This window comes from Harpegnathos saltator, unplaced genomic scaffold (genome assembly GCF_003227715.2).
Source record: "Harpegnathos saltator strain DR-91 unplaced genomic scaffold, Hsal_v8.6 scaffold485, whole genome shotgun sequence".
Taxonomy (NCBI): Eukaryota; Metazoa; Arthropoda; class Insecta; order Hymenoptera; family Formicidae; genus Harpegnathos; species Harpegnathos saltator.
Window position 1 is genome coordinate 1075759 of NW_020230299.1, and position 26724 is coordinate 1102482.

General features: G+C 44.5%; 3 protein-coding genes across 5 annotated transcripts; all 3 read left to right on the forward strand.

Moving 5' to 3' along the window:
* The first annotated feature begins 361 nt into the window (after positions 1 to 361).
* On the forward strand, positions 362 to 12598 carry amon (prohormone processing protease amontillado). Its single transcript, XM_025302288.1, has 12 exons — positions 362 to 734; positions 4483 to 4587; positions 6158 to 6425; positions 7368 to 7405; positions 8123 to 8199; positions 8629 to 8893; positions 9186 to 9398; positions 9564 to 9664; positions 9893 to 10126; positions 10308 to 10472; positions 10824 to 10941; positions 11192 to 12598. The coding sequence occupies exons 1-12, from the start codon at positions 579 to 581 to the stop codon at positions 11354 to 11356; spliced, it is 1905 nt and encodes a 634-aa protein (XP_025158073.1). The 5' UTR covers positions 362 to 578; the 3' UTR covers positions 11357 to 12598.
* LOC112589351 (uncharacterized) lies at positions 741 to 2970 on the forward strand. Of its 3 annotated transcripts, XM_025302289.1 has the most exons (3): positions 741 to 1126; positions 1252 to 1414; positions 2332 to 2970. In XM_025302289.1, exons 1-3 carry the CDS (start codon positions 929 to 931, stop codon positions 2493 to 2495), a joined length of 525 nt encoding a protein of 174 aa, XP_025158074.1. In that variant the 5' UTR covers positions 741 to 928; the 3' UTR covers positions 2496 to 2970. The 3 variants fall into 3 exon arrangements, 1 of the variants encoding a protein (XP_025158074.1); XR_003113484.1 differs by having other exon boundaries at positions 741 to 1506; XR_003113485.1 differs by lacking the exon at positions 2332 to 2970 and having other exon boundaries at positions 1257 to 1738.
* Positions 12599 to 14902: 2304 nt separating the features above from the next.
* Positions 14903 to 26689, forward strand: LOC105182024 (neprilysin-1). The gene is made up of 15 exons (XM_011139157.3): positions 14903 to 15315; positions 16597 to 16816; positions 17935 to 18042; positions 18209 to 18423; positions 18510 to 18641; positions 18749 to 18847; positions 19007 to 19206; positions 21265 to 21451; positions 22930 to 23106; positions 23304 to 23407; positions 23770 to 23825; positions 23914 to 24200; positions 24306 to 24464; positions 24601 to 24677; positions 24798 to 26689. The coding sequence occupies exons 1-15, from the start codon at positions 15109 to 15111 to the stop codon at positions 24895 to 24897; spliced, it is 2328 nt and encodes a 775-aa protein (XP_011137459.1). The 5' UTR covers positions 14903 to 15108; the 3' UTR covers positions 24898 to 26689.
* The last annotated feature ends 35 nt before the right edge of the window (positions 26690 to 26724 follow it).

A 26724-nucleotide genomic window follows, 5' to 3' on the forward strand; every position in this document is an offset into this window, starting at 1 on the left:
TCGCGCAGTCCGCGCGTTCGCTCGAGCAGTGATACGCGAGCGTGCCATATCGCAATTGTGATCGTACGTGAGCAAACACAAGTGTGTTTTGCATCTTGACTGCCGTCCGTCGGACGCGGCGTGGAAAATCGTGGCTGCTTTTCCCCGGCAGTTTACCGTGCGTCGCCAGCAGCAGCGCGGTCGTTGCCGCCGCTGACAAGGGCAAGAGTGTGAAGGAGGATCTTCCCTCAGATCCCTTCGTCATCCGCGCCGTCTACGAGTCGACTGCCACCGCCACCGCCACCGCCACCGCCATCGCCATCATCGCCACCGCCGCCTCCGCCTCCACCGCCGCTGAAGTCGTCATCACCATCGTCACCGATATCACCGCCGCCGCCACCGCCGCCGCCACCGTCTCCACCGTCTCCACCGCTGCCGCCGCCACCGCCGCCACCGCTCTACCGCCTCCACCACGAAAATCATAGTACCATCGCGTACCTCGAGTAGTCGCCGAGTACCTCGGAGTGTCCAGTGTCCGCGAATCCGCGAATGCGAAGTACGGTCCGGACGCGCTTCGTTGCCGGCCGCCCCTCGTCACGATGCTACTCGCGGTGATCGCGCTACTCTCCCTCGCCGCCGGTACGACCACCGCTGAGATCTTCACCAACACGTTCCTGGTGAGGATGCGGCAACCAGCGGAGAGGCACGTAGCCGACCGCGTAGCGCTCAGAAACGGATTCGTCAATCTTGGGCCGGTGAGTATGCGTGGTCCTCGAAAACCGCGAACTAGGGACCACTGGAAAATCATCAGTCGAGCCCCGGAGGATAACCGAAGGGAGCTAGCGGATGAATTTCTTCTGCCGCATAGGTCTCCGCACCTCTTGCAGCACTTTCCCCGTGCACCCTCGTCTGATTGTGTCCCCCTTTTGCTCCTTCTCTCACAAATCCGATGCTTGCGCACAAGTCGCGCAAAATGCAACTCGAACGTGGAATACATATTTTCAGGCCGCTTTCGTCGTCGACGAATAAGCACGAAGAAGGGGCATGCATCGGACGATCAGCACAGTCGATGTCATTTTCTCGCGTATGGCGCGCGGCGTCGCGTTTAATTCGCGCGATTGATTACGCGCAAAGAGAGTTAGACCTGGTATCTACAATACGTGTCGTAAGTTGTAAGCCGTAAGAATTGGCGAATCACAGTCGATTATTACAAAAATAATCGGCTATGATTGGTCAGTTCTTACGGCTTACAGCTTACAACACATATTGTAGACCAGGCCTCCGTCCGGATTCCGTCTTACTCGAATTTCCGCCCTGTCTCGGCCGCGAGACAACTGTTTGTTCGTTGTCGCGAAACTGCATGTAGTCCGTTGCAGCTGGAATTCGAAACAAAACTCGAGCCAGACTCAGGATCGGGGAGACTCTGGCTCTTGCGGTAAATAAAAAATGAAAAAGGAAGAGAAGCAGCGAATAGTCGCAGAATGGAAAAGTGGGTAGGCAACGACACTCAACGGTTGTGCAACTGTTGTGAGTGATTTCGTCCTGAACGCCACTGAGCGATGCGCTCACTCGCAATATGTTGAGTGAGCGGTCGCCATTTTTCCCGTCATAAATATTCGTCGCTACCATTACTCATCAGTCACCGATCCGACATGGCGCAGCCCATAAATGAAGAGAATAACAAAGAAAATAGTTATATAAATTCAAATATATCCGAGATCTTTTGGAAACGAAAAATTGTGAAGATTGGTCAAATCAAACTGAGAAGAGAAGTACCATTTTGCAAAAATCGCAATAGTTATTAAGTTACTAATGACATTTAGAAGCTCCTTTAATTGATAACTTGAAAATTTGCGTACTTATTTGCAAAATGGCAAAGGACCTTTTCAGAATGACCTAATCTACAATTATATGATGTCTATTACGTCTAGCGACAGGTTCAAGATTCAGGGCTCAAAGTTCAATATTCCCATACCTATCGCTAAACACAATAGCCGTCGTATAAAATTGTAGATTGTCATTTTAAACAAAAAAAATCCTTTATCATTTTGCAGATAAGTACGCAAATTTTCAAGTTATCAATTGAGAACCTTCTAGACCTTCTGGCGAATTTGCAATCGTTAATAACTTAATAACTATTGCGATTTTTGCAAGATGGTACTCGTTGGTTTTCTTCTCAATTTGATCCGATTAATCTCCACAGATTTTTCGCTTCCAAAAGATCCCGGACACCCTGTATAGTGGGAAGTACACATATGAATTATATTTATAAAAATACTTAATAATTACAAGACACACATAAGCGTGTAGACGGGCCGTAATATTCAGTGCATTTATCTGACACTTTTTCAGGCGCAACAAAATCGCCCAGAACTCTGATCAGTTGCGTTCAGTGTACATTTCTACTGTTCACTCATCGGATGCTCAACTGTTGTGCAACTGTTAAGTCTCGTGAACACAGCCGTTGTTGCATAGCGCGGCAGGCTGCGAGGCTAATCGGCGGTGCTTCGGTATGAACATCGGAGTAGCGGTGTGTCGCGTGAGATCGTGGCATACTTTTACCTCGTTTGTCAACGATACCTTGTCGTAAAAAAAAAAAAAAAGAAAAAGGGGAAAGAAAGCGAAAAAGAGAAAAAGGGAAAAAGGGCTTTTCTATGCCGCAGATAAAAGGCAGAATATTATTATTCTGCATCCGTTCTACTTACGCGTGATGTTGCACGCCCGCTGGCGACGCACCACGCGTCTGATTCAACCCGCCACGTCCTCCAGTGTGGCTTCATGTATTCCAGCTGAACGTGTGGACACGGACGCACACCTCGCCGAGCGGCAACGAGCGCGTCAGTAAAAAGTACACAGGGTATATTATTAGACACCCACGATAAAGGGGATTGTTAAAATACAGCCGCTAATATCGGCCTACGCACCTTTTATCCCTTGATACTGCTGTTGCGTCAACAATTTGCTAAAGCGTTTCTTCTCTCTCTCTCTCTCTCTCTCTCTCTCTCTCTCTCTCTCTGAGAGAAAAAAGAGCAAAAGTCATGCGACTGATGATATTTTGCGTTCGTCATATCGTGAGCTTAAACACTGGACAAGTTCGATCCAGCCAGCCGGGGTGATGAATCGAATTCGCACGAAATATCTTTCGATGATCCGTATTTTCATTTTGACTGTGACTTTTTTTCCGTCTGCTAGAGTATCGCGCCTCCTTCGACAATGGACTAGACATTCGGTATCAGATAGATGTCTCTGATGCAATCTTTCCCCGCCGTGAAGGAAATTGATGTTCCGTAAGCCGTATTTATCGGCGCGCTGACGTCGTTTCTTCCGATTAAAACTGTTTCCTGGCTGTCCCGTACGATTAACCGCTGCGGGATATGAAGCTGAATTATCGGGGCGATCGATCGTTCCGACCGCGATGTGATTAATTCTGCCAAGCTTGGCAGTGGCTGGTTTTATCGCGGATAAGCGTCGGTTTGACAGTTGACGCGATCGACCGAAGAATCTTCGTTCGTTGTTTGACGAATTTATCTCGGACCAGTCGTTCCGCTTTCGATCTCGCGGTCTGTCACATCGTGGGCTATCGCGATAATCACTCGCATACATTTATAAAACTAATAAGGGATCGTCCATTAATCACGTCCATTAATCACGTGATACATTTTTCGGCGTTTTTTACCCCCATCCCCTGCGTGATTTTAAGCGATATCACAGCTAACCCCTCCCTCCTATCACATGATTTATTAATGTCGTCTTATTAATAAGAAACTCATTTATATAAATATATATTTATTTTATATATTATATAATTTTATATAAATTTGACATAAATGAACTATATATATATATATATATATATATATTACTATATATACTATATATATATATGTATATATGTATATATTATAATATTAATTTTAATAAAAATTACATTTCTTCAGTCCATAGTATATGCATACTTTTGTCAATAGTAGGTCAATAGCCAGCCAATAAACAGTCGCGTCGTAAACGTCAGTTGGTATCGAAGAATTAGCTTTCGCGAAAAAATGCACGTGATATTTCGTATCGCCCCCCTTCCCCATCGTGATCATCCGTGATGTTTTCATTGACTCCCCCTTATCCCCTTAAACCTCACGTAATTAATGGACGACCCCTAAATGAAGTTGTCCCTCCTCTCCCCTCTCTCTCTCTCTTTCTCTCTTTCTTTGTGCATCTGCAGAAAAATTCTCTCCTTCAAGCCAACACGTCCCAACAGCGCGTTGTTAAAAACAGACGTAACGCAAAAAAGAATTAAAGAAAAATGGTTGACATAACAGCCGCAACACACGAAGTCAAATAAATTAAAATTGAAATTATTCTGAAACACAAAAGGGTTTCTCTTGTGGAAATTTTTAACGTCATGTAACTTCATGTGTTCAAACTGTTACGCTGACCTGTGAGTGGCTGGAGAAAAAAAGTGAGCGCCCACGGAATGAACTATATAAAATATTCTTTCGTCTCTTGAAGGTTCTAGACAGCCAGACGGAGTATCACTTCGTACACAGAGCTTTGCCGCACGTGCGAAGTAAAAGATCCGTGCCACACATGCGAAGGTTGAAGGTCGATCCTTTGGTAAGTTTCAACGTATCTCTGTCATTTCGCAAAGTCGCACGATAATTAGGGGAGACCGAGGATGATTGATACGGGACACGTTGATACATTTAAAATTATTGCAAAATGACAAACGCATAAAATTGCATAAAAGATATAGTAATTCTGTAAAAACATTGCGGTCAGGTTGTAATATGTTATTTCAGGCTAACTAGTGTATTTTCAGAAACAAACATTTTTGATAGTCAAAAATAAAATAAATCGGACATATATATTATGTTATATTAATAAATCTGATCATTATATTATGATTGCAACAGTTTATTTAGAATCTTTATTTTAAAAATAATAATTTTTAGTTATGTTGATGGTTTTAAATATACTTTTGTTTATACAATAATCAAAATATGTAAATATGGTGAGCCAGGACTGATTGTTACAGGGTCTATTGTTACGGCTGTCAGCTGTTTATTGTAACTTACTGCACTAGTTCAGTAAGTGCATTAGTTCAATAAGTGCATTAGTTCACTAGTGCAATTAAAAAGAACAGATTAATAACTTCGATATAACCTCAGCTATAATCAACAGTAGCGATTGATATTGTGATTTTATGTAGAATTCTATTTTTAACGTTTTTGTTAAATATTTGAATATCATAATTACGTATTATACATGTAGATGTGTATAAAGTATACGTTTTTAAAAGAGAGGAAAGGAAGATAATCGGCAATCCTTACGGATACACCTGTTAAATTTATTTTATTGGGTAAGAAGCAAGTTCAAACAATAAATAAAGTTCGTAAAACAGTAACAAAAACAAATTTTTAGCAAGACATAAGTTTATCTTATTTAACGAAATTCAGCACGTATAATTTTTTTTTACTATTTCATACACACTTTAAATCATACAGATTTAAATGTTTTCTTTTACACTTTGTTTTCAAACGAAAAATTGAAAATTATATCAGGTTTTTATAGGCTTTACTAGTGCAACATTTTATAACTAATATTTTCACTTTTATATTACTGTTATTTGTAAAAGAAAAAAATAAGACTGAAAAATAACTGACAAATATGTTTTTATCTTTATATCATTGATAAATATGTTTATGTTTATATCATAAATGCTACATGAATATATATTTTATCTGCAAAATATTAATAGTTATATTATGCATATTTTTCATTTATTTATAATCATTAAATGTATTATTTTTTTAAGTACAGAGATCTGTAACAACTGACCTCGTACATGAAGTCGGTTGTTACAAGTGCTGTCGTCTTATATTTTTCATTGATGCAACAAAGTTAATAGAAATATTCAATAAAAAAATAATTTTTGTATTGTATAAGCATGTGGCTATTAAAAAATTCTCACGCCACTTATATTCCATTTGTTACTTACGCTTAAAAAATTCATTAAAAAAAGCTGTATCAACCAGTCGCGGTCTCCCCTATTCGAACTTCCTCGCCGATTAATCGGACTGACTAGTCGGAAAAGAAGAAAGAGGAGAAGGAGGAAGAGGAGGCGGCAGCGCATAAGGATTAATGAATAGAGGTTTTAATATTTGATATACCTTGGCGCGATTAGGTGGATACGGCCATACAGCAGGCTGGCTTCAAGAGGGTCAAGAGGGGCTACAAGCCCCTGAGCGTAGACAACCTCGTACCCTTGTACGAAATGAAAAATCCGGGGAATCCCGGGAACAAAGACCCGACCGATCCCTTCTTCAAGTACCAGTGGTACCTGAAGAATATCGGGCAAAATGGCGGCAAGCCGAAGCTGGATCTAAACGTCGAGGCCGCCTGGGCTCAGGGTGTCACGGGAAAGAACGTAACGACGGCTATTATGGATGACGGTATGAATATATACATATGTGTGTGTGTGTGTGTGTAAAAAAACCCCTCCTGTTTTTTTCTCTTTATCCCTCCCTCTTTCTCCCTCGCGTTCTCTGCCATTTCTCTCGATAAACGAGAGCTCGGCTGGGATTATTTCAAAGTCAAAACGGTCTCGAATTCCACGCGCTCGAGTGCAGTTTGCACAGGCGACTTTGAATCGATATCTGCCGAGGGGAGAGTTACGCAACGCTCTCTCGTTTCACTCGAGAAACGAGAGATAGAGAGACACACATACATAGGAAGAGGGTGGAGTGACAGAATGAGAAACATATATTTTCATAGAGTCGCCGACGTATAAGTCGCACTCGTTTAACCGAGCGAGAACTTTTGCGAGAACGTCCAGCCACTTTTCGTTAAGGACAAAACACAATAGGACAGATCGCCCTTCGTGGCTCGTTGCCCTTCCTCCTAATCGCGCAAGCGGAAACGGGACCTCAATGACGATTCCGCTACACGTTGCCGGTGCACGTGACAGCATATTTATACGTCGAGAGACACACCTTTCTCTCGACGACGTTGACGCAGCTCGGCTAGCACAAACTTTCGAGGGTGACTTTCGCCGAACTCCTGATCAATGAACGGCCGACAGAATTGCCAACGTCGATTCCTGACTGTGTAATTTATCGGGCAACAGCAATGGCTAAAATCAATCATTTATATCTATGTACTTTCGAGAAACTATGCGGAGATAATACTCCGCCGAAAGAGATAATTTTTAAGAAGAACTTTAATTATACATTTTTTCGCTAATTAAACTAATTTAAGAGTTCAGTGAAAGTCTAAAAGACGCCTCGAAGACGTCTAAACGACGAAAAACGTGGGACGTCTTTTGAAAAGTTTGTACAGAATGCCGGGAATTCGCCCCGTGATACCGCATTTTAACCCCCGTATTTCCCTTGTAGGTGTCGACTACATGCATCCCGATCTCAAGTACAACTATGTAAGCATACTCATGTCACCGTTATGTTAAGAGGACGTGCTTTTAGAGCGAACGCGAGAAGCGCTGAGGGGTTTACTCGTGTTGTTTCACCGCGGGTTATTTACTACGTAACTTTATATTAATGGGACATTTTCGTACTAGAGCGTGTCGTGGCCGAGGAATCGAAATACTTCTGTTCGCGTTTTCCTGGCAGAGCACGGATGCCATTCTCGGCGTACCTCTCGCGTCGCGCAGACACGCGAGGAATTTCGAAGCGGAGAATACTACGTTGACCATATTTAGCGGTTCAGCGGAGACTAACAGGCTCGACAAGTAATTGCTCATTGCTGTTCGAGAGGAAGAACGAGAAAACATTTGTTTACCGGCTTTTTTGCGACAGTCCGTCGCGCGGTTGTATCGTGGAACGGCCGTTTCACGCAAACGCGAAGCATATTGTCGATATGTAGCACTTTCGCGTCGGCGTGCCCGCCATTTTGCGAAATCGAGCGTCTCCCTTCAGAGAATGTCGCGTGTGTAGCCTCTTCTGAGAACGAGGGATGACATTTTTTTACTCTTTCCGAGAATTTTGCTCGGATTCGTTGCCGATAAGACTCGGACCCTGTTAACAGCCTCACGACCTTTCGTCGCTGTTTCGCTCTCGCGAATTGCAAACGCACAGCCTCTTGAGTACGGATCGGCAATTACAGGACCATTCACCTCGATATCTTCTTGTTTCAGAACGCTAAAGCCTCCTACGACTTCAGCAGTAACGATCCATATCCTTATCCTAGATACACTGACGACTGGTTCAACAGGTAAAAGCGTATTCTTTCTGAATTCAACTTGATGAGATATAAAAGCTAAGACATTTGCTGTAATCTACATGACGGTTCGTCGTATCAAGCATTTTTCTCGATTAACGCCAAAACCACCGAACGTAAAACGGCTGACGGCCAAACGGCTGACTTGTAATCTCTTGTAAATACTACATGAATTTATACGACGACGCATCTTATATTTGTGGATACAATGAACGTAGAATGGCACCGAAGGAAACACCTTTGCCCTTGCATAGCCTCTTTTTTTTCAAAAACCCATCACTTCGATCGCTCTTGGTAAAAATAGCTAGGTTAATCGTTCTTTTGCCTCCGCGGTCGTACGACAATCCACTAAAGTTGAAAAGTGGAAAGATCGGAGTAGACGAAACGACGATTAAAATCGAGTTCTTCGCACTCCCATCGAAGCCACGGTACAAGATGCGCCGGCGAGGTCGCAGCCGCGCGTGACAACGGGGTGTGCGGCGTTGGGGTGGCGTACGACTCGAAGATCGCCGGGATTCGGATGCTGGATCAACCTTACATGACCGACCTGATCGAGGCCAACAGCATGGGCCACGAGCCCGACCTCATAGATATTTACAGCGCCTCCTGGGGGCCGACGGACGACGGGAAGACGGTAGACGGGCCGCGAAACGCAACCATGAGGGCCATTGTTCGCGGCGTTAATGAGGTAAATACATTACGCAGTCGCGTGTATCGATGCGACAACAATTGGCGGAATTAATACATTCATTAGCGAGCCAGTGACATTCACGGCGAGATCGTTAGTTCGCGCGCCGGTACAAAGGACGGCCGCGTTCGTTTCGGGATAAAATGGAATTTTGCGTCGAAGAAAATTAGGTTTTCTTTTCCTTTTTTTCTTCTTCCAAAGGGGTCATGAGGCTCCTTTGCGCGTGAGGGAGAAATGTATCGAAGCTAATAATGGATCTTGTGTTTGACCTCGTCGCTTGTTTGCTCACCAGGGTAGAAAGGGCTTGGGTAACATTTACGTCTGGGCTTCCGGAGACGGCGGTGAGGAGGACGATTGCAACTGCGACGGATACGCTGCGAGCATGTGGACCATTAGTATTAATAGCGCCATTAACGACGGACAGAACGCTCATTACGACGAGAGTTGTTCCAGCACCTTAGCTTCTACCTTCAGCAACGGTGCTAAGGATCCCAACACCGGAGTGGTGAGTGAGATTCTTTCGAGTCGGAAAGGTTCTCACTTCGAGCGAGCGAATCTTTCTTTTTTTCTTTATTTCCTTACGGAAATGCGAGACGAAATATTGATAGAAGTAGAAACAAATTATATTATTTAATCGTGATTAAAGCACCGTGTGCCCGCGGTTTTATAGGCTACCACGGATCTGTATGGAAAGTGTACGACGACTCACAGCGGGACGTCCGCCGCGGCACCGGAAGCCGCAGGAGTATTTGCGCTTGCTCTCGAAGCTAAGTGAGTGTACACCAGTTTGACAAATTTACTTTCTCTCTCTCTCTCTCTCTCTCTCTCTCTCTCTCTTTCTCTCTTTAGATTCTTAAGACTCTTAAACATTGACATATTGTGTTACCGCGATGAGACTTTAGCGTTGATTCGGAATGCATCCGACATTCCAGACCGGGTCGTTCTGGAGGAGGATTAAACTCAGTTGTCGATAAATCCATCCTCGATTTCACTTCACAGTCCGCAGCTAACGTGGAGAGACATTCAACACTTGACCGTCCTAACTTCGAAGAGGAATTCTCTGTTCGACGCCAAAGACAGATTTCACTGGACCATGAACGGCGTCGGACTCGAGTTCAATCATCTTTTCGGATATGGCGTCTTGGACGCGGGCGCTATGGTAGCGTTGGCCAAGAAGTGGAAAACGGTACCGCCGAGATACCACTGTGAGGCCGGCTCTATGTTTGACACGCAGTGAGTAGATACTTGAAATTGACTTTGGACTCATGTATGTATCAGCCGAAGTAACTGCAGGATGATACGGGCGATTTTATCGTGTTGTCGCGTGCGTAACGCAAGCATCGACTTGAGAAACACTCAAGGCTTATTACACGAACTGATAAAACCATCTTCTCAGACCAGTTTTACATTCCAGGGAAGTCACGAGCGATCGATCCATTCTCGTGAAGATTAAGACTGACGCGTGTGCCGGCACGGAATATGCCGTCAACTATTTGGAGCACGTACAAGCCGTCATATCCGTTAACGCGACTCGCCGCGGTGATCTCGAGTTGTTCCTTACATCTCCGATGGGCACGAGGTACGACGAGCGCCATCTTCTACTTCTCAATCCTTTGGAATCTGAACTTAACAGTCTCTTCCCTCTTTTCTCCTCTCAGTAATTTTAATTCTCATTTTTAATTTCAAGCTTCCAAATTTGTAACTTTTATTTTCGATTTAACCCTCGATTTAGCTTTCAGTTTGATTCTTAATTTAATGTTTAATCTAATTTTTATCTTCTTAAAAACGAAGAAAACGACTTTGCACGCATATTCTATATTTTGAAATGAGAGATTAATTTTTTGAAACATGTATGTGGTGGTTCCCACAGCGACAGAGTCAATTCGAATGAACCGATGCGTAAAACTGCAATTTTCTGTGATTGTTTCAGATCTATGATCTTAAGTCGTAGAGTAAACGATGACGATCATAGAGATGGATTTACGAAATGGCCGTTTATGACGACACACACGTGGGGCGAATATCCTCAGGGTACCTGGCTGCTAGAGGTAAACTTTGACATTATATTAGATGGAGGAAAGTTTGTAATACTTTTTCTTTTAATGAGTTTTGCAGCGCGTCCTGATCGAGTATAGGAGAGAGAGAGGATTTCGCTGGTTAATAATTCTCAGCAAATAAATTCTTCTATCAGAATATTCTGAATTCGCGTTTTAAAGTTTATCGAGGTCAAAATGACGCAAACTTCCTTCTACTGACTACGTATCATAAATCGATCTGCACGGTTTTCGAATCTTTCAGGTAAGTTTCAACACTCAGACTCCTCAACATGGATGGCTGAGGGAATGGACGTTGATGCTGCACGGCACCAAAGAACCACCGTACACGGGATTGTCAGCGGCGGATCCTCACTCCAAATTAGCGATCGTGAAAAAGGCCCACGAGGAGCGATTGAGCGCGATCTAAAATGATATTTGACGATTTCACGCGATCACATCGCCGACATGAGGACGAGAACAATGGAAAATGGATCTTGATCAAAGGATGTTTACGCGACCGCACCTTTTTCGATTTGCCGACTTTAGTTGACCAGCTCTTGAGACACAGAGATGTACGCCTCAATTTAAGATCCTATTGTATTGCATTGCTGACCGCCATCGCTCGCGTGCCAATTATTGCCGGCACTCATCTATTATTTCGGTATTAGTTAAGACTCACTCGTATTGGATCGACCAGAAGAAAGTGGACTTTAGCTACGTTCCATTGTAGTCACGTTTACCGAATCATTGTCTAGTCCTAATTACGACGTCATGTAGTTATATGTAATTATATATCATATCGAGAAGTATCATTTTACGAAAATCATGCCCGTGTTGATACCTTTTTGAATTTCGCGATCGGGAGGAGCAAGGAGACACGTACGAGAGAAAATTTATTATGTATTACTCAATAGCAGATCATTGAAAATTACTCTTTTGACGGAGCGGTAAACTTGAAGTCACACAGTCGGACACGCGTCAACGTCAATGACACGTGATAATATCGTAAATACCGTGGAATCAATATAAGGTGCAGGACACCTGCGAAAGAGTATCCCGGGAACAAGAGTTTAGTGTGATCATCGTCGTCCTCGTAACTCTCAGCCGTTTTTAATATTTAACTCCCTTGCATCGTTCATGTTCCACTTGATACCGCGCGTTGCACACACGATTTAATATCCCCAAAACTGTGACCTCATTAAATTCATCGAACGCGATATGACGTAATGACCCAATTACATTTTTTACCAAGCTTTTTTTTATTACGGAACGCCAACGAAGGAGGGGGTGAGGTATCCCTTCTGTTCTTTACGTTCGGATTTAATCGCGCAGATTAAATCGCAGGTTTAATGTTTTTGTACCGTTGTTTTCTTATTTTCTTCTTCGAAGAGATATTTGTTCATTCGTTCTCTCTCTCTCTCTCTACCCCTCTCTCTTTCTCTCTCCCTCTTTTTCATAGGCCTCAGAGATACTATAGACTTCAATGCTCTTGATATCGTGTTGAGAGTATTTACTTATTTGTCGACATCCCGAGATGGATGTCACCATGGATGTCACGATCGGTTGTAAAGAAAAATGCATCTTTCCTCTTCTCGTTTTAGGCGCGAATGACAGGAACGCGAGGACGTTTATGAGGAACACGAGAACGCAAAAAAAAAAGAAATAATACGGATGCTACAAGATCCGCACGTGTAGATGATATATCTTAGAATCGTAGTGAGCAGAGAATTTTAACATTACATTAAATCATATAAATATAAATGCATATATAAATAAGATATGTGTGTATGTATATACATATGTGTGTGTGTGTGTGTGTGTGTGCGCGCGCGTAGTAGTGTATGTACACATATGTATATACGCATATATCTTATAGTTGAAATAAAATTAATCAACCTTATTCTGTACACGATATAAGTGGATGAATAAAATCTGTATTTTTTGGCTGGCATCGTTTTTATATGGTGTACCTTCGATGCGTTTATTATCGCCTCCACCTACCCTTTTCCGATCTAAAGTAGATGTCATTCTCCAGCTTTGTCAATAAAAATATTTATAGAGGATTCTCAAGTATTTTTACAGGAAAAAGTCACGAGATATTTACTTTATATCAAATGAAAGAGTAATATAAGTAAACATCAACACAAACACACACACACACACACATACAAAATACCAATAATATTATACAATACTAATTACGATAATTTTAAAGAGAAAAATTCAATATTTTCAAAGGATTCCCAAGTATTTTCAGAGGAAAAAGTCACGGGATATTTACTTTATATTAAATGAAAGAGTAATATAAGTAAACATCGGCACACACACACACACACACACACATACACACATACAAAATACCAATAATATAATATTCATTAGGAAAATTTTAAAGAGAAAAATTCAATATTGATCTGTATCACTGATACTTGATTTAGTTAGTCTCGCAAATGAAATACAGAATGCGCTTCACAATAGGCAAGCTCGAGATACAAGCGTTCGATTAAGATTCATTTAAATATCGCGCGTATACGCGTAGAGCGGGGACGGGCGGTGAATGTGCGTAATTAAACGTCGGACAGAAAGAGACGTACGCGGAGACGAGGAGAGAAGGAGAAGGAAAATTGGCAAGGAGAAAGAGGAGGTGGTAGAGGAGGAAGAGGCGGAGAAGGAGGAGGAGGCAGAAATGGGGTAGTTAGAGGAATTGGTGGGGTGCAGGGATGGAACGGAAGCGGAAAGGGTTGAGGAGGCGCGTGGGATTACGGAAGAGAGCCGCGCTCAGTCCGACAGTTCGGTTCGAGAGTTCGCGTGTTATAGCCAGCTTTCGAGAGGAGGCGGAGCTGCATTTCCGTTTGTTAATTAATCGTCGTAAGTGTACATGAGAGAGAAAGAGAGTGAGATAGAGCGTACGGAAAAGAGAGGAAGGCGGCAACGTGTTCGTGCATCGAGCACGTCATGTGCGTGTCCAGTTCTTTCAAATTTAAGCGAGGCTCGATCCGAAGCGGCGCTCAAAGAGACGCGACGAGTGTGTGCGAAATTACGAATTCTTTTACCGTCCTCGTTGAAAATTCACGTAAGCGCAATTTACATGACAGATATTCACCTATAAAAGTAAAGCTAAAATGCTAGATTTAAAAAGAAGAGACAATTTCACCGTGCTCGTCCAGGGAACGAAATTACCCGCGTGTTCGCGTATACACTCAGTTTCGAAGCAATTTCTAGCGGTAATGAATAGCTGCCACGGCTATGCTTCTTTTTCCGTCCGAGAAGGAATTCTTTTTTTTTTTTTAAGTCTCTTTCGGAAGAATTTGAGAATCGTCGGTCGAACCTAGGCGACCGCCGACTCTTCCATTCAATTTGCTCAATTAGCTTAACGTAGCTACACGCGATTCATGCTTGATTATTAGAATAGAGATTCTCGCTTTATTTTTATTAAATATTTACAATACCAAGCGAGACTTTGCCGCCGCATTAGAACGGCGGTTAGTCGATTTGTCTTGTCGGTCTTGTCGCGAGTTCATTATTTTCAAGGAGAGCATAATGACGGTCTTAAGAGCGACGTCACTTTCGGACCTCGGACACCGTTATATCGTTCTCCGTACAATTTCCAGCCGAGAGACGAGCCAGCTGCAGCTAAGCCGACGATGTTCGCTCGGTGAGGGCTGGAATCGCGCATCCCTCGCCGCTCTATCCGGCGTCCCCCGTGACGTGTCGCGTTGTACCGTACGGGGGATTAACGAGAGAGGGAGAAAAAGGACGAAGGGAGTGCGCAAAAAGACGGTCGGACAGTCGGACTCGACGGGGGAACGGGGAATTTAGGGACAGGACGTACGGCAGGACCCGGCAAATGTGGCTTTGTGCACGGTGAGCCGAGCCTACGGGGGTCGCGTGGCCCACGGGGGTGGCAGGGCCCGTAGTGGCGGTGGCGGTAGTGTCGGTGGTGGTGCCGGTAGTGGTAGTGGTACCAGTGGTGGTGGTGGTGGTGGTGGTGGAGGAGGAAGTAGGTTACGCGCAGGTGAGACCAGCGCGCGGTTGCCCTTGAGCCCCCGCACTTTATGCGGGACAACCGGCTCTCGAGGGGTGCACGGTGCGACCGGTGCGACAGTAGCTACCGGCGGTACCAGCACCCTGAGCGGCTACACGGAGGAGGCTGGTATCGGGCTGGTGTCGGACGAGCCGATGGTGCACGTGGAGAGATCAACGACGCGTCAGGGTACATGGATATGCTGCGTGCCTTGTTACTGGCTGAGACGGAGCAAGGCCGTCCACAAGGCGCTGCTCACCTTCGCCATGCTGTTGGTCACCAGTCTGTTAGTCACCAGTCCGGTGCTCTTCCTCATTACGACCCTGCCGGAGGGCGAGCAGCCGCGGAGCTGCGCGCCGCTGGTGCGTTCTTTGTCCTTGATCCCTTGAGAGGTTTGACTTTCATCAGCCTCCGATGGGGCTGATCGATGATTGGCTCAAGCCGAGCCGGCGGACGTGGAAAATAAATGACTATTTTCTTCGTAATATAAGAAAGGAGATTTTCTTGTTTTGTCTCTTTGTAAGTGACATTTGAGATTGCTAGAGAGAAAGAAGGAGAGAGAGAGAGAGAAAGAGAGAGAAAGAGAGAGAGAGAGAAAGAGAGAGAGAGAGTATCACGTATTACCCTGCTGCTGTTCTATTAGCAGCTTTATCCATTTTTAGCTTAATTATCCATTAGCTTAATCAAAATCTGATGAAAGTCGATCTCCTCGCAAGTGCGTGATTTACTCGCGAGCGATTATTCACGCGAGCCCTCTCCGTCCGATCGTTGATATATTTAAATGCTCGCAATAAGGAGGTTTGCTTTGAAATTCGCATGACTCTGTCAGTCGGCCAGAGTCGTGAGTAATTTATATCGATCGTGGCTTAGTTCGAGGTGAAAGAAAGGTAAGGAGTCGGATATTTAGTAATAACATCCCATCCTACAGCCTTGATCCGGGAATAATCACGATGTCGATGGAAGTCGCGTCGCGACTTCAGAGCGAGAGAGCTCGACGCTCGAGCGAAATTCAATTTTAAGCTGATCTGCATATCCGAATGTAGATGAATTGTACATGATACGGCGATGATAAGGACGAAGGGATCGGAGTACGGAGTCCTCGTCGAATCGTACACACGCGAACACACAGTCCGAAGGCGACAGACGGACAGAGGCACGCTCGCGCGATAAATCGCGATTATTTGCGATAGACGCATAATGTGTGTGCCGGCGCACAAAGCGAAGCCGTATCGGAAGGTAAGGGGTTTCGAGGCGAATGAAAAGCTCATCCTCGGCTAAGGTCAGGGCTTTACCCGTTATCCTGACCTTTAGACCTATATTCGCCTTATGTTTGCATTCAAACGCGGTTTATTCATAGACCGTAGTCCGCTATTGAGTGTACGAAAACGGTGCGGTAACGTGGTCGAGCGTTGGAAGCATATGCCGCCCAGCGAACTGATCCGATGGAAGTGGCGAGACCTGTCGCGAGTGAGACGGAAGTGTGACGGGAGAACGTTACCGTTACGTCTCCGCCACACCGACTTTTGTGCTGCGAGTCGCTGCGAGTCGAATCATCGATGATTTGACGAACCTTTGCCAGCCGCTAATAAAAAAAAAGGAACATCGCGCGGCTTCTGAAACGAGGCGGATGGTTACAATTTCAGGATGAGGCCTGCATCAGAGAGCGAGATGGACCCGACGGTGTTTGCGACTCGGACGTTTGCGTGGAGGCCTCGAAGAGGATCTTGGCGTCCATGAAACGGGGCGTTGATCCTTGCAAGGATTTTTACACATTCGCTTGCGGCGGTTTCCGCGATCAACGACCCTATCAGCCGAGCGCGAGTTTTAATATACTTCAGGTGCAAATTGACGAACGCATACACAGTGAGTACCTTTGTGAGTACCCTTTGCCTTTCTCCTTCGCCGGTCTCTTTTTTCCTCTTTGTGAAATTCTCCAGCCAGAATTCGAAGAACCATGTTTCTCACAGTCGTATCTATCGTAGAAATATCAAACATTTGTGTTCTTCAACATATCCTTCCTCCATCTCTCGGTCCCTTACTGTCGCGTGATTATCACAACGGTCTTAATCGGTCGAGGGAAAAGAAAGAAACTCGGAAGGGGTTTGTTGCGGTGAGAAATGGGCATAAATGAGAAACGCCTTACGGCGATATATCAATCGCTTCAACGATGAAGGTTGAAGGAGAACTTGGACAGAAAACACGACCTCGTTTCGGTAAGAATCTATCGCGAACACAGTAGTAGTGGTGGCGGTGGTGGTGGTGGTGGTGGTGGTGGTGCTAGTGTTGCTGGTGGGGTGGTAGAGGTGGTCTCGGTGGTGGTGTCGCCAGCGTGGCTGGCGCCGGGCGACTGGCACCAACTATGTGCTCGCGATATAGACCGTTGGAATAATATAACTCGGTTTGGGGATCGAAACTTAAAGGGGAGCTAGATAAATAGCTATAGGAAATGTAGGCACCGTTCGAGCGTGAGTAAAAAGCTTGGTCGCGGCCCAAGGGTAATCGATGCGACGGAGATTTACGCATATCGCCAGCAAAGCAAGGTGGTCGAGGACATCCGGCGGTCGCGCGATGTCCATGGGTACCCCCGAGAGAAGCAGAAACGCCAGCGTGAGATTTCGGTTGAAATGAAAAGTTATCTGATGGAGTCTGATGCGAGGGAAGAAATCGAACCCGGCCGACGTTGCCGTACTATAAATAATGCACGTAATCGATACACGTGTACACGTACGTTTGTCACGCGGGTTGCCTATTAGAATACCCCCGCGGGGGCTCTTCGCGGTTTTACGCAACCTTCGAAATACCAGTCGCGTGATTCAAGGTCGACAAATTGCCCGCTGATTGCTAATCAGATCATTTAAAACTGCGATCCTTGCCTCGCTCGTTGCTTCTCTTGCCTTTCCTCGGCCTTTTCTTGCAAGAGAATACTGAATTCCCGTTTAGGAAGCGATCTGACCGCGACGGCTTTTACGAAACTGTTTCAGAAACGTTGACAAACGAGACGGGGCAGATGAACGGTGTCTTCGAGAAGCTCGGGCAGTTTTACGACGTTTGTCGAGGCTTCAGGAAGAAACCCGCGAACTTTACACCCGGTGAGTGAAAGCCACGCGAGGAATTTGCTCTGTGCGGAAGAAAAATCTCACTCGACTCAGCTGGCACCCTCTGCTGTTCGGCTGGAATTCCGATCGGAGGAATTCAAGGGGGGGGTACACTACGATGAGACACAACATATGTTACTTGACGGATTCTCCGTTTCAGTTTACGAGCTCTTGCACGAACTCGGTGGCTATCTACCGCCGAAGAGCGCGGCACCGAGCGATATCACTCCCCTGATTTCGGCGCTGCTGGAAGTGAACGGCGCACCCTTCTTCGATTTATACGTCGATGTAGATCTTTACGACCGCACAAAGTCATCCGTATACCTTGATTTCCCTATCAAGCATCAAACTAATGAATTCCTTGCAGAGAGCCAGGTGATAAATTATTCAAAAAGGCTTCTCATACGTAGTCATATGTCTAAGCGCCTGTCGCGTTAAGCAAACGATGTTGTTCCCCTCAGAAAAATCGAGACGTGGAAAAACCGCGTAGAATTCGGGAGATTGTTCGTGGATTCCTGCCAAAGAATATGAGTCCCAAGGAACAATCGTCGGAGATCGACCTGCTCCTGCAATTTTGCTCATCGCTCGAAAAGGTGAAGACCAAACGAACGCGTGAGCGCTCGAAACATTATCGAGCGACTCGAATCGAATCGAGTCGAGTCGAATAATAACGATTCGTGCACGTGTCGTGACATTCCAGATTTATCCGAAGCACAAAGACTTGTACAACTGGGTGGATGTTGATCAGAGAGTTTACGTTGCTTACAACGCGACGTATCTTCAAGAGAGCTTCGGTTACGTAAGTAAACACATACGATGCCGATTCTCTACGAGAGCTGCTTTACTGACCGCGAACGTTAGGGCGCGAAGCGCGATATAATCGAAAGTTTCTCCGCCTCGTTCTCGAAGAGAAAGGAAAGGAGAAAGAAATGACTCGATTTCGATGATCTTGGGACAGATAAGATGGAGGTCGTTGCTGAACACAACGTTACACTACCGTACGAACAGTATCGATCTGCACGGCGATAGTAACGACACGAATCGCGTACACCGACCGCCGTCGTACAGCGCGTCTGAGGATCAGCAGATTTACGTTTACGTCACCGCTCCACGTTACTTCCGTAGCCTTGGCAAGTTATTGAACCGCTCGTCCAGACGGTACGACTCCTCATTGTTGTGCTCCTAATTGACAAATTCAGGGTTAACGTGCGACCCGTCCAGCTAACACATGTCGCAACGCTCTATCCCTCTAACTAAGGTGGCAGCGCGACTTCTTTTTGAGTTTCCGCTGCGCGATCGTGTCCATATCAGGAATTTCTCTTCTTAACCCTCTTGCGGTTCTATTTAATGGCAGAAATTAGTATCAAAATGGTTAAATCTTTTCTGCGGAGGAAAATATACACTTTCATGTTTTACAATAGTTTTCGAACGCGCTGACTTCAAATTTGAGGTTGTTGTGGCAAAATTCAAAATGGCGGATCAAAAATGGCGGACTTGAAAGTAATAAATCTTACCCCGAGTCAGATTCGGGACCATAGACATGGTATAGACCTAGACTGCGTATTCGAGGAGTGGGGGTAGAGCTCACGTAGAAAAGGATGCACTCCGTTTTGTTTGTGCGTTCTCTCTCTCTCTCTCTCTCTCTCTCTCTCTCTCTCTCTCTCTCTCTCTCTCACACTCTTGATGGAAGGAGAAAGGCACTGTTTTTTTATTTTTTTCCAATATAATGATCAATCTAGATCACCTTCAGCCTTCAGCTCACCCCAAGATATATACAGTTACAGCGGCTACACTGTCGTACATACATACACAGTCTGTCCCAGATACGATGAGACTGGTTCCATCAAAGTTCTTAGCGCAGCGACATTTATGAGTGAATGATGGTAGGTGAATGTTCTACCCTTCATCTACTTAACCTCAAAATTTGAGCGAATTCGGTTGATATTTCACTGTGGTTTGACATTTTATGTAAAGTCACTTTGTGTACGTCGGTCGAAAACCAACATGGAGCGAATATTAAATTCTGTTTTAAATTGGGTAAAAGTGGTGCAGAAACGTACGAAAAATGTGTACGGGGATGAATGCATGTCCCGTGCACAGGTTTTCCGTTGGTTTGGCCGATTCCGTGACGGTCGTGAGGACCTTGCAGACGATGACCGAGCACCGCCGCCAAAAACCACTCGCAATGAAGAAAACATCGAGAAAGTCAAAGAAATTCTTCGAAGCGACCGCTGTGTGTCTGCGAGACTCATCGAAGAGGAAACTGGGATACCGAAAAGCACAGTCTATCGAATTTTGACCGAAGGGCAAATGGAAGGTTGCACGATAATGCACCATCGCACAAAGCCATCATGGTACGTGAATTCTTGACCAAAAAAGGCATCATTGTTATTGACCATCCACCGTATTCACCTGATTTGGCTCCATGCGACTTCTGGCTATTTCCCAAACTGAAATTGGCGATGAAAGGAAATCGTTTCGATACCATCCCGGTCATCCAAAAGACTTCGACCGCCATATTAAAGGCCATTCCAGCTGATGAGTATAAAAAATGTTTCGAAAAATTTGTTGAACGTTTCCAGCGCTGTATTGACTCAGAAGGAGACTATTTTGAATAAACAAGAATAAAAAATCAAAATAATAAATTCTTTGTATTTTTTTTTAGACCAGTCTCATTGGATCTGGGACAGACTGTGTATGTTAGCAACTGGCCCTTCTTTATAACCCTTCCATCGAGAGTATGTAAGAGAGAACGCACAGACAAAACAGAGTGCATTCTTCTCTACATGAGGTTTACCCCTATCCTTGAAATTTGGGAGAACGCGCAGTCTAGATATATTCTATGTCTATGCTCGGGACTAACCGTGAGCTGGTTGATAATTAGCCGTAGACACAAAAACGCGGGAGATAAATTTCCCCGTTGGATACCGAATGCGTACTGGAGCTCATCGCGCAGAGTGTCATGCCGCCGCCTTTCTTTCGTGCTGACTGCACGTCAAATCTATTCTTCGATATTGAGTTGAAAAGTTCACTCGACGTTCTAGAGTGAGAGTATATTCTCTCTGTATGAATGAAGAGTGTCACTCGAGCTCGAGCGACTCGACTGTCACTCTACTCCTCGAGTGGAATTTCACTCGAAGCGACGTAGACAGCACATTGCGTATTCTTTCTCGTGTCAACTACTTCATATATTTATAATTGTGATAAATTACAAAGGATTATTCATAATGGATTGCTGTTACTCTACGCCACGGACACACTGTACGACATCGTCAATGTTACCGCTGTCAAGGACTGGGAAGCTTCTTGCTACAGATTGACCAGAGGCGCCTTTAGCGAGATGACCAGCGCGCTCTATGTGCGACAGTACACCCCGAAATACTTAGAAACTTTGGCCAAAAGGGTAATACATTCTTCCGTTTAACGAGTCCCTCGGCTGTATAATCGGTAAACTGTGCGATCGGTACAATTATATCAGGTAAATCGGAAAGTTCCGCCCATCTAGCGTCCAAATAGCTATAGCTAGAACTATCGTTAGCTTCTAATGTCTAAATGAAGCTTAATGGTTTGTTTTGACATCTGTCAATAACATTCAGTACATAAAGGTATACGTTTGCATCAATAACATTGTATTTTACTCCATCGAAAATGTCGAAATTTGAGCTAAATAAGCGTCATTCGCGCGAAGTGTTAATCTTTTGCTTCAATTGGAAGAAAATTACAGCTGAAGCTCATCGAATGCTTATAGAAGTTTATGGTGATAATACTCCTTCCGATCAAACATGCAGAGAATGGTTTTGACGCTTTAAAAGTGGTGACTTTGATGTTGAGGACAAAGAGCGTTCTGGACGGCCGGGAGTATTCGAAGACGAAGAATTGCAGGCATTGGTGGACGAAGACCCATGTCAAGACGCAAAAGCAACTTGCAGAAGCATTAAATTGTGCTCAGTCTATCATTTCCGATCGTTCGAAAGCCTTAGGAAAGGTTTACAAGGAAGGAAAATGAGTCCCATATGAACAGATGCCAAGAGACATTGAAAGGCGAAAAACCTGCATCTATGAAATTCTGCTTGCTAGGCAACAAAGAAAGGGATTTTTACATTGTATCATCACTGAGGATGAAAAATGGATTTATTTTGACAACCTCAAGCGTCGAAAAACTATTTGTGATCCCGGCCAGCCCTCAACATCCCGACGCCAAAGGGGAATATCCACGGAAAGAAGGCAATGTTCTGTATTTGGTGGGATCAGAAGGGTGTGCTGTACCACGAGCTGTTGAAAAGTGGTCAAACAGTCATAGAGGATCTCTACAAAGAACAAATGATCCGATCATTGCACGAAAAACGACTAGAATATGAAACACAAAGACAGCATAAAGGGATTTTGCTTTCATGATAACGCTCGGTGCCTCACTTCACAAAATCTGTCAAAGAAGCACGTTAGAAGCACTTCGCTGGGAAGTGCTTACCCCATGCGGCTTATTCACCAGACTGTGTCCCTTCCGACCACCACTTGTTTCGGTCGATGGCACACGCACTTGCTGACGAATGCTTCGATTCTTATGAAGACGTCGAAAAATGGGTCTCTGACTGGATAGCCTCCCCAAAGATGAGTCATTCTTTCGCCGCGAAATTCGCTTGCTGACCGACGGATGACAGGGAAAAAGTCATCGCTAACGAAGGACAATATTTTGATTGATGTACTTTTTCATTTTGTTTCTTAAATAAAGCCAAAGCGTTTCGCTCGAAAACGGACGGAACTTTCCGACTGACCTAATACGTACATACGAGCGCTTCTTTGACTTACTTGTCAGTCACGAGTGTGTGACCTTCGTGATCGCGTGACGTTCATTTTAACTGTATCACCGCTGACACACCGTAGGTCACAGTATTGTTCGAGCGTGTGAAAGAGACAATAGCCGAACGGATATTAATAAAATCGTGGCTGGACGATGAGACGAGGACGCAGGCCTTGTTGAAGCTCAATTCTCTGCGGGGTCGATTTCACGTGTCACCTGCCTTTTACGACGACGCTCTGCTCGCACGCGAAATGGCCGAGGTGAGATTGATTATTCTTCTCTGTGTACACATTGAATGTAAAAGAACAAAAAAGCCGATGCAAAACGTGGCAGATGTGTGTAGAGCGTTGAAAGAAAAATTGAATTTGAACAGTCTGAAATACTTCGCTTCAAATAAATGTCTTACTTCTAAGCTGAGTCAGGCGTGCAACTGCAAAGGCAAAATCTGTTCTTGCAGGTCGTAATTGACACCAATGATTTCTTCGCTACCGTTCTAAGGAGATTTCGTCAGATGCGGAAGTTGCAGAATCAAAGTCCGCTGCGAAGAAATACAACGGAAAAGTGAGGAAATTCATTGCTTATTTGTTTTTTTTTTCTTTTTTTACATAAATGCACAAATCATGAAAGAAATATGTCACTACTCAGAAGATCAAGCGATTTACCGATGATTTTTTATACACACACACACACACACACACACACACACATACACGCGCGCGCGCGCGCTTCTAGCGTCCACATACCGATCGACAGATTTATCGATACTTACAAGTTATAATGATCATTATTAAAAAATTGTCATTATCATGTGTTAATCTTGTTGACAACCTCAACTCTCTCTCTCTCTCTCTCTCTCTCTCTCTCTCTCTCTCTCTCTCTCTCTCTCTCATTCTCTTTGCGAAACAACAATTTTGGATCTTTAGGCGCCACTATCCCTACTCCGTACGCGCCTATTACGAATCCTCCACAAATACGATCGGTAAGTGTCCTTATCGTACGACACACGTCTCGCAGGCTCGTATGCAGCAATTTTGACAAATAATTTTCTCCTGTAACGAAAACAAAAGGCATTCCCTTGGCTATGATGACGTCCTGGGCATGGTCGTGGGATGGTGGGCCGGCTTATGCGGTCCACGCCACCTTGGGATCGATCGTCGCTCATGAGATCCTGCATGCCTTCGATTTTCATCGTCGCAGGCTGCCGATAGATCCAGATTTGAATACCGACGAGTGGCTCTGGATCACGCCGAACTCCTGGAAGCGGCTGGAGGCTAGGATAGAGTGCGTCGCGAGGCTCTACGCTAGGAGGTTCTGGCGGAAGGTTCAGTTCTACGGGAACGACGTTACCGTGCAGGTAACATTGCACACTGATATTCGTAGCGAACAAAGAAAGATAGAGGAGAGGTGAGAGCCCTTAAGCCTTGTTAAAAACTCCTTTTTAATTTCGGCGCGCTTTAAGTTCGACTGGAACATGACGAGAAACGAGAACGTCGCGGACATCGGAGCTCTGCAAATCTCCCACAAGACTTGGCACACCTTGACGAACGGGAAGGACCGGAGCCTTCCTGGCCTGGAGGGGCTTCGGCCGAGCCAACTCTTCTTTATAAGTGCCGCTCAGGTGAACAGCCAATCGTCTTCTCGCATCCTTCATTCTTCATTCGATGCGGGTCATATCCATTCGTGCTTCAATTCATATTGACGATAAAGACAAGAAGAAAGTGAGATGTTAAGTTGACCAGTCGTTCTGCTTCCAGATATACTGTGTTAACGTGACTGCCGAGGCCTACGTCCTGTCCGTCGAGCTCGACTATCGTACTCCTCATCCCGAAAGGTGCTTGAAACTACTCTCTTTTCTCTATTCCAATCAGCAGGAACTGAAATCTGCCCCTCCTTTTTTTCCCCTCCTCCGCCTGTTGCTTCTAGATTAATAAATCAATTAAATTTTTTCCAGGGTGAACGGTATAATGATGAATTCGCAAGCGTTCGCGGAAGCGTTCCGTTGCCCGCTCGGCGCTAAAATGAATCCTCCGAATAAATGCATCGTCTGGTAATTGATTATTAATGCATTTGTTGATGCATGAATATATGTATGCATGTATATCATCGAGCTATATTTCGGTGGGTTCGACGTTAACCCGCTTCGTTCTATCTCTCTCGCAACTTCGTCACGAATCGTTTCGAAATTGCGTTTAATGCGCATTATCTTCCTTGTTATCTCATTGTTTTTCTTTTGTCGTAACGACCTGTAAAATCTGCGATTCTACTCCTCGATCTTCACGAGGCTGTTACGAAAACCACCGAAGTGGCTGCGCATGAAAGTGGAATACCGTTAAGTACAAATAATCTCTTATTACGTTTTACTGACTAAACTTGCGTTAATTATGCGGATGTATGAAGTCCGTCCCATCTGAGACGCCTTAAACGATTTTCTGTGACGATAACGTGGAAAGACACTCGGGCGCGAATAGATTAAACAAACGTTGTGTTTAAGAAAATGCCTTAAAACAAGTTACGCGATGTACTTTGTACGCTATTGCGGAGATCGCAGTGTTCTAGAAAGCTATTTTCGATCGATCGAATTGCGATCGATGTCGCGCTTGATGCGAACTATATGACTCTAGTGTATACAGGGTGTCCCGGAACGATTCCGTCATCGCTCATGAGGGCGTGAGAACGAATTTGAAGTGAACGAAAGATTCATTGCCATTTTGCGATATTATCGTAATAATTATCGAGATATTAACACTTTGCCGGCCGCTTACTTCTCGCATCGCCTTTACGCTGCCGCCGGCGAATTTCGCGCGGGTTCTACTGCTCGCCGACGGTGATATTAAAGAATGTCAAGGAAAGACAATCGGGATAGTTAAAACAGAAGCATAGTGGAAACATCGTTGCCGCGCTGAACCGAAGTCACACGTACGTGCACAGCGGCCGGCAAAGTGTTAATATTGGAAATCGGATAAATGAGAAGAAGAGAGAGAACGCGCTGAGATGGCGGTGGAACGTGGAAGAGCGCTTGAACTGCTCGAACTATAGCGCGGCTCAATTAATCCAACAACGGTTGTAGAACCACACGACAAAGGGAAGACCAACACGCTGCTACACATGCTCACATTGCCGCTTTTGCGTCTCACTTAAGTTCATATCGACAGCCGCTACACACTTTTGTGATTAGGAGATCGCTTTGTGAAATAGCAAAAGTAGGTCAAGTTGAAACCGTAGCGAGTTCTGTGATAAAAATCGAAAGAAAGAAAAGAATAGAAATCAAGGTGAGCTGCAGATTATCTCATTGTTTTCTATCGTAACCGATTCTATCGTAACTGTACCAAATCCGAAAAAAATGATATCGTTTTTTCTATCATACTTTACCGTTTCCTGTTAGAAGAATATTTAATCGTCGTCGGTGTATGATAGAATTAAAGGACTGCTGTAAATTCATTCACGATTGATTCTCGAGCAAAATTGTGGCAATATTGTTCTGAGACACCGTGTATACATTTTGTATACGGCTTTCAGTTTTAAGAAAGGAGAGAGCGCGTATTCTTATAAGAGGTATACTACGTACTATGTATTTGCGAATAATATAGTAATATATATTTTCTCGTAGAAGCATCAGAGTGATGAAGAAAAAATCTATATATTTACATAATCTACGTTTACGTTGTACTTGTTGATCATCTCAACGGACGAATATCGTCTTTTCGTATTTTAATAGCAATACAATGTTGCAGAGGCTTCATACAGGTGCAATTAAATATTAAATCGAATAATCTGTGAAATATTAGTAGACGCCTTTTATAAAACGCATAATAAACATTGCAAAATAGTTTTAAATAATGACAATTCCTGTTGCTCCGCATTTTTGAGAAACCCCTCTT